Source organism: Pinus tabuliformis, chromosome 5_2, assembly GCF_031772625.1.
Source record: "Pinus tabuliformis cultivar Carrire ecotype Pingquan chromosome 5_2, CPIR1, whole genome shotgun sequence".
Lineage (NCBI taxonomy): Eukaryota > Viridiplantae > Streptophyta > Pinopsida > Pinales > Pinaceae > Pinus > Pinus tabuliformis.
The window spans coordinates 119,465,913-119,473,752 of record NC_142306.1 but is presented as its reverse complement, the minus strand read 5'-3'; the positions used below and the strand labels follow the sequence as shown (position 1 = coordinate 119,473,752).

At 41.5% G+C, this 7,840-nt stretch overlaps 1 protein-coding gene across 1 annotated transcript; it reads left to right on the top strand.

The window, feature by feature from the left end:
- The first annotated feature begins 4,680 nt into the window (after positions 1–4,680).
- LOC149157788 (putative methyltransferase At1g29790) lies at positions 4,681–7,237 on the top strand. The gene is made up of 5 exons (XM_089433788.1): positions 4,681–4,791; positions 6,080–6,361; positions 6,551–6,735; positions 6,831–6,897; positions 6,992–7,237. The coding sequence occupies exons 1-5, from the start codon at positions 4,681–4,683 to the stop codon at positions 7,235–7,237; spliced, it is 891 nt and encodes a 296-aa protein (XP_089289914.1).
- The last annotated feature ends 603 nt before the right edge of the window (positions 7,238–7,840 follow it).

Here is a 7,840-nt window from a genome sequence, read left to right as displayed (position 1 = left end):
CAGTGAGACAGGCTTTCCAGGGCCAGCAGTTGCACCTTGGATAGCTTAGCTTTGAAACAAAAAGCTCCCACGCAGGGGCAGCACCTACAGAACTTCCAAAATCACCTACAAGACTAACAGAGTCCCTCCAAAATCTAATCGCTGCTGGAGGCCCAAAAGACATGAGTAACATTGTGCTAAGGGGCCACATTGCGCTAAACAGACACATGACTGCCCACGCAGGGGCTTTCAACTGAAACTGACTGTGTGCCATGGACCGGCAAGAACCAAACAGTGTTGAAAATTGACAATAAACCAGACAAACATAAACAAGACAGACATAAGTATAAACTGCCAGCAAACAGACATAGTGATATACGGAACCGAAATACCCGCAGAAGCTTTAATCCTGGATTCGGGCTGAGAGAGGAGGGCGTGTGTTGAGTCGTGCTTCAGAGGCTTGGTCCTCGCAGAGACTTTTGTCTTCCACAATGTAGCACCACCCCTGCCCCTCAGGGATTCCTTCCCACATCGCCTTCCATTTATCCTTAGCAATGCCCTGAGGTTCCGGCCCCATTGGATTTGAGGGGGCTTGCATAATCTCCTTCCCCGAGGTGCCTGCCTCAATCGGGGGCAGCACAGCAGGGCTATCCTCACCAGAGCCTCCTGGAGGCTTCTCCAACGTGCCCAGAGGATTTTCAGCTTCATTTCCTTCAGGGATTTTGGTGAAAAGAACTGAAATGTGGGCGTTGACTCCTGCATTGTCTGCTGAGCTGCCCAGAGTGAACACCACGGAGCCGAATGCCGGAAGCACTGGCTCTCCCTCGCTAGAGCTACCGACCTCCAAGAATTGCCCGGCTGGGAGTTGTGTGGCCCTTGCCCTCCTATGACAGTAGCAGCAACAACAATGGTGGTGTTCATCTGCTGCAGGGGGTCGAGAGGAAGATCCTCTCCATGGTCCCCGTCTGCTAGGCTGCCGCTCCCGTAATTTAGCCATGGCTTCCTCGCTGCCACCCTCGAATACCTGAGAGAATAGGTGAAAATAGGCACAGTGCAGATTTCGCCCCAATCCACACACTGGTGAGACAAATTCTGAGCGACTTCCTCCTGCGAGAGAGTTAACACTTCTCGCTTCCAGTTGTTCCTGAAATCTCTCGAATTGCCCCCCCTTCCTACAGCAGCAGCTTGTATTGCAGCAGCAAAAGGCCTCAACTGTGCTTTGAGGTGGTGAGACATCCACCGACCCGAAATTTCTCTGCTCTCGCACCCTCCGAACCTCGACATGCCAATGAACCTGCGTCGTCGCACCGGTCCATTGATATTGTGCTCCATTCCTTCGTTGCAGGCGCGCATTAACTGCCTTCTGCGCCACCATCGAAATCCACTGTCTAACATTGAATGCCCATCGCCTCGATGCTGAGCCATTAAACAATGACGGCGTTCTACCATGGAGTCGTGAGGTTAACACGGGGCGGCACATGCTGGGCATGTGGCTCGCCCCCCCTTGCTGCCTAAAACATTGCAAACTCAATATGGTTGGATGGGAAGTAAGTCGTGGATTTGAAAACAAGCCTTTTTCTATGCAATTATTATTATTATTAGTTAATATGAATGGTATCTACATGCATCGCTCTTTATAACGTAAAACCTTGGAGCACATCACAATCCACTTACTCACTTGTTGATTTAGTATTTATCATATTTAAACTTCATTAATATTAGGAAATTGGTATGCTAAATTATGTCGTAGAAAGTCCAAAAATTGGCATATACTAACTCATCTTCTCAACAAGATTAGTAAACAATAAACCCATTCTGATTAATAATCCGTGTAGGAAAAAGGTATATGGAGTGCATGCATATGGTATATGGTTATATGTTGGGTGCTTATATTTTAAACTCATCTTCTTAACTAGTAAACAATAAATACTAAAAATATAATCACATTTAAATTAATTATGTCGTAAGGCGTTTCCCTCTTCAATGAACTCCCCCAAATGCCTTTTTGTCCTAATCGTAGCCGTTAGATCTTTTGTTAGACGATTAAACAAAAATCAACTGTCTGATTTAATAAAAAATGTTTTAAAACATTAAAAAATATTTAAAAACGTTCCACTTTCCACTTGACATCTGTGCGCCGAGCATGGGAAAAGCCCCTGATTCCAGTGTCGTCTGGACTGCATATTCTTGCAAGAATTACTCGTGCCTCATTCAGAGAAAATACCAGAAGGGCTTCGATGACTGAAAAGACTACTTCAATCTTCAAGGCCGGGAGAAAACCAGGTAGGTAAATGGCGGTGGCTCCATGGATTACTCTGTCGACGAGACCATGCAGAGCAGAGATGTACATTCATACGGATCTAGGGAGTTCCATGTAGTTTACAAAAAAGTTCCATGTGTTCATGCAGATAGGGCCGTGCAATCCATAAAGCAACACAGTCCAGACATACAACATGACGTATCTTCTCGGGCCAACTGTGCTGCTCAGTTTAGGGTGATTTGTTGACCATAGAGCTGTTGGATTTTAGCACACTGTGAAGGTTTCTTCGTAAGTGTTTTTGAAAGAATGAAAATCTGATTTTGAAGGAGAAATTACCTCTGTATGTGTGAAACTATTTTATGCTTCCACTATTTAATTTCCAGCTATTGTGTGATTGATGATATGGCCTGAAATTTAATTTCTGGTTAATTAAATTCAGCAAGTTATTTGTTTAATTAAGATCATAACGGCATTAGTCATCCGGCCATTCTTACTGTAGTGTGCCCTACCCTAATGGCAGTAACCCTCAAAGGGATGAGGCCAGCGATCATGCATGTTGGATTTTGAGAAGTGCAGGTGTGTCCGCTTTCTAATATTAAGCAGTCCACCAGGATTTCATTTTTCACTGTTGTGTCCACTGTGACCTACCCAAATGGCAGGAGTCTCAAAGGGCAGAGGATGTGTGATGGTGCATATTAGATACTAGGCAGTCCTCTTGAATTCCTTTCTTGTTGTAGTTTGCCCTAAACTAATGGTAGGAGTTTCAAAGGGATGAGACTGTGCGATGGTGCATGTCAGACACTAAGCATTCCATCAGTATTCAGTTCATAATGTAGTGTGCCCTGTCCTGATCCCTAACGGCAGGAAGTCTCAAAAGGAGGATGGGAAATGGTGCATATTCATTTTGAGTAGTGGGTGTGTCTACTTTCTAAAAATAAACTGTCCACGAGGATTCCATTCTTACTGCAGTATGCCCTATCCTCATGGCAGGAATCTCAAAGGGGATGAGATTGGGGTAATGATGCATATTGGATACCATGCAGTCCACCCATATTACATTCTTACTGTAATGGACCCTACCCAAATGGCAAGAAATCTCAAAGGCACAAGGCTGGGAGACGGGGTATAATGTATTTTGAGAAGTTCAGGCGTGTCTACTAAATCTCGAAGGTATGAGGCTGGTTGATGGTGGATACTGAATCCTAGGCAGTCCCCCAGGGTTACATTCTTGTTGTAGTGTGTTCTATCTGAAGGCAAGAGTCTCAAAGGGGCGAGGCTGGGTGATGATGCGTATTGGATATTAAGCAGTCCACCAGGATTGCGTTCTTCCTGTAGTCTGTCCCACCCTAATGGCGGTGGCTCCATGGATTACTCTGTCGACGAGGTCTTGAATTTGAAGAAGAAGACAATTCGAATTGGGTTGGACATCGGAGGAGGAACAGGAACTTTCGCCGTGAGAATGAGGGAGCGGAATGTAACAATTATTACGACTTCCATGAACTTGAACGGGCCCTTCAACAGTTTCATTGCCTCCAGAGGGGTTATTCCCATGTATATCACTATAACACAGAGGCTGCCATTCTTTGAAAATACTTTGGACATTGTTCATTCTATGCATGTCTTGAGCAATTGGATTCCCTCACAGCATGCTGCCAGGCGGTCCCATGATATGACGGGGCCGTCGGGTCAGCAAACATGAACGTATATGCCTGTAATAGCGACAAGAAAACCATAGAAAAGAAAATATAAGGGGGCGAAGAAGGGAAAAATCGAAAGTATGTACAGGTGGGTTGAGCAGATTTGCCACTGGGTATCATCGAGATTGCCACTGGGCATCATCGAGATTGCCACTGGGCATCATCGAGATTGCATGTTTCGATCACCCATTCAGGAACTATCGGTGGGCCTTTCCATTTTGTTGTCAAAAAATTTCCTCCGATTCGAATGCAGACAAATTGATTAGAAACCCACTCAGCCATTGGCATTCCCTCCTCCTTTTTTTCGAGGCTTTGATCAAATTTCTCTTATCTATTCTGTACTAGGTGAATTGGGTCTTAGCCATAATCGAGCTTTGGGTTTCAGTCATAATCGAGCTTTGGGTTTCAGTTATAATCGAGCTTTGAAATCTGCAGAAAGGAGGTTATTGAGAGAAGAATAAGTGGATTTGCAGGTTGCTGCCAATTTGATGATTTTGATTGAATGTGCTAATTAACATAATGGCAGAATAGGGAAAATCGAGCTTGGGAGCTTGTCTTTTATTTATATTCAGCTTGATTATATATATATATATATATTAGTTCGGGTGAAGCGGCATCATGGTGCAGGGAGCAATTTAGGGCAGCTTTTATGATAACAATAATAAGAACTGAACCTTGTTTTTGGGCCTGGATTTAACCGTGGTGGAAATGGAGCCGGGTTTTAGGAGAGAGTTTTTAGCAATCATGGCTAGCGATCTTATGACTAAATATCACGATGGCACTACAAAAATAGATGCGGATGAAACTGCTGGTGAAGAACGCCATCTGAGACACAAGCGCACCAAGCATCATCTGGTAATTTTCCCAGTGAATAATGCTCATTGTTTATATTTTTATTTTTCAAGTCCTTTATTTGAGTTTTAGCTTCTTTTTTTTACGAATCTGGCCTACATGAACATACCCATCATTGATTATGTTGAGTTTGATTATATGTTGTAGTATGAGTTATAAAACCAACAAATAGACTTTAATCCTATGGTTGTTACAGGACATATTCATTGTTCTTTTCATTTTTATGGAGTGTAGTTTGCTTTGGGTGAGTCTTTATTTTTGAAATAAATGGATCAAGGTTGGTCTCTAGGCCGAAAGGAGCCTAAAGGTATCCATATCATCAACCTGTGAGAATACAGATGGAGTTGGGGAGAGTGATTTGGAGAGGGACCTGGTTCACCATGATTGCAACGAGTGAAATGAAATGTTTGAAAATTTCTAAGAAGCTGGTGCAGAGCTGCTAAGCCACATCTAGAAAGCAAAACCAAATAAACATCTCTCCTTAGGACATGCAGAGATGGAGTTAAAGATTTTTAAGTTTTTAACCATTCAATTTACCTCCCTTTTTCCAACGGCTATGATGTTTGAAAATTTATGCAGAACTGCTAAGCCTCATCTATAACGTGAGTGGAACATAAGCATAAAGTTAAGATTGAGCCTTGAGCTTTGCTAGTGCAAAACCAAATAAACATCTTTGCTTAGGACCTGTAGAGGTAGAGTAAAAGAGTCTTTAAGTTTTTAACTATTCAATTCACCTCCCTTTTTCCAACGGCTATGTTGAAATGTTTTGAGAAAAGTGATTTGAAGAGTACCCTGGGTCACCAAGACTGTTATGAATGAAAGTGTAAATGGATAAGCAATTGGTTGAAACCTCCCAGAGTACTTCAAGAATGTTGGTGACTTACAAGTATGAAGCTATGTTTGAGACCTGGAATTCTGTTGGGCAAAATTAAATAAAACATCATTTGCTCAAAATACGTTTTTGCCCAAAATTTGTTTAAATCGTCAATAATACGATGTTTTCCGTATTAGTGGCACTCTGAATTTGTTTACAACCTCAAATAGATTTTTGTTTTTACCTAGTTGGTCATTAATAAATTTTGAATGTCTTGAGAATCTTGATTTTTTTTGTAGGGTATCAAGAATTGAAAATATGTCTTTTGACATTGTTGAGGAATTTAAGAAAGTTGTGTGCTTCTACAAAACTTCGCTGAGGCATTGCATGGTGTGGATTTCCTTAGTTTGTTTTTGTATCTACCTTCTATTCTCTTTGGCAATGATGCTTCTATTTCATGTTTTGGTGGATTAGCAGGGGAGCCCTGTAACAAGCACGACATTCTCTCCAGGATTTTTGTTGCATCCATTTGAGGAGGCTAGTCCATTGGGTTTAACGCTGAAGAAAACACCTTCATTCATAGAACTTATTCAAATGAATCTTTCTGAAGGGGACTCAGCAGCTCCCTTAGCTATAAATAATTCCAGCCTGGAGGTGGGGAGAAAGAATGAATCAAAGTGTGCACCAAGACCAGCTATTGCTGACAAGTACAAGGCCTCAAACTTCCCAGCCTTGGTTTTGAGAATTGGTTCTTGGGAGGTAATATGCATAAGAAATTAATACATCTAAGTTTGCATATTAAATTCTTCAATCTTGTCAGAACATATTAAATATTTTTTGTTCACCTGAACAAGCCTTTTGATAGCCATTGATGGAAACTCATGATAGGGTAGTAAGTAATGCACATTTAGCAAGATTGCATTGACATAAAGATGTTGATGATGCCAGCGTATTTCAAGATATGAAGGAGACTTGGTGGTAAAATGCTATGAGGCAAAGCGTAGACTTGTTTGGGAAGTCTTGGAGGGTGGTCTGAAGAGCAATATGGAGATTCATTGGTCAGATATAACCTCTTTGAAGACCAGTTGTCCTGACAATGAACCTGGTACCCTAGAGATTGAAGTAAGCATCAGGTTTTGCTTATTTTTTGTGTCCTACTTGAGGTGGAGTTGAAGTGCAGGTGCTTTTGATATTTCTATACCAGTATCTTTTCTTCTGTATCATACAGGTACGACTTCCATGAACTTGAACGGGCCCTTCAACAGTTTCATTGCCTCCAGAGGGGTTATTCCCATGTATATCACTATAACACAGAGGTTTCCATTCTTTGAAAATACTTTGGACATTGTTCATTCTATGCATGTCTTGAGCAATTGGATTCCCTCACAGCTGCTGGAATTTGTACTCTATGATATCTACAGGATTCTGAGGCCTGGAGGCCTGTTCTGGCTAGATCATTTTTTCTGCACAAAGGATCAGCTGAAGATCTATGTGCCCATGATTGAGCAGCTAGGGTATAAGAAGCTGAAATGGTCTGTTGCCCCTAAGTTGGATAGAGGGCCCGAGCTCAAAGAAATGTATATCTCTGTTGTCTTGGAGAAGCCACTTAAGAGGCAGTGTGCAAGCTACTTGTAGATGCAGTTTTAAGTTTCATGGGCTTAAGGCCCCTTAACTTAAAACAAATAAACATTTCTCTCTGTAATGTATTTTAATTTTCAATTATGGGAATATATATGATGCCCTTGCCTGTTTTTAAGATATTTGCCACTTTCAGTGTATGGTTCATGTATCTGGGTTTGATTTAGGGCTCCAAGATTTTCATATTCATATTAATATATAAAACAGATCTGCAATTTGAATTTCTGGATTTTCTACCGTGCCATGGTTTTCATTGATTTTTGAAAAAATGTGGATGGTTCGTCTGTAATGGTCAAGGGCTGAAATTCAATGGCCATGTTTAGTAGGTTTTGACTGCAATGTCGAAACTGCAAATTAACTAGAATTCATCGAGATTGAATTACAAATGGAATAACAAGCAGATACGGTATACAGTAAAATCGCGTTATTTTTATGGCTGTGAAATGTAGAATTTGTGTACTGTGTCCAAACTCTTTGTAACAGTGATAAGGACTTGGCCTCTTCTTCAATACACAAAATAGGGTTCCTTGATTTTACTAATATAGATGACATATGATGCCCACTGATTGTCTTTTCAAGGCTTGGAAATATATGCATACA

Bases quoted from the DNA above. Each gene is read 5' to 3' on its own strand.
- LOC149157788 (XM_089433788.1), top strand. From the start codon at position 4,681: ATGGCTAGCGATCTTATGACTAAATATCACGATGGCACTACAAAAATA. The intron at 6,362-6,550 runs GTAATATGCATA...TGATGATGCCAG, and splicing joins TGAGAATTGGTTCTTGGGAG to CGTATTTCAAGATATGAAGG. The intron at 6,736-6,830 runs GTTTTGCTTATT...TGTATCATACAG, and splicing joins GAGATTGAAGTAAGCATCAG to GTACGACTTCCATGAACTTG.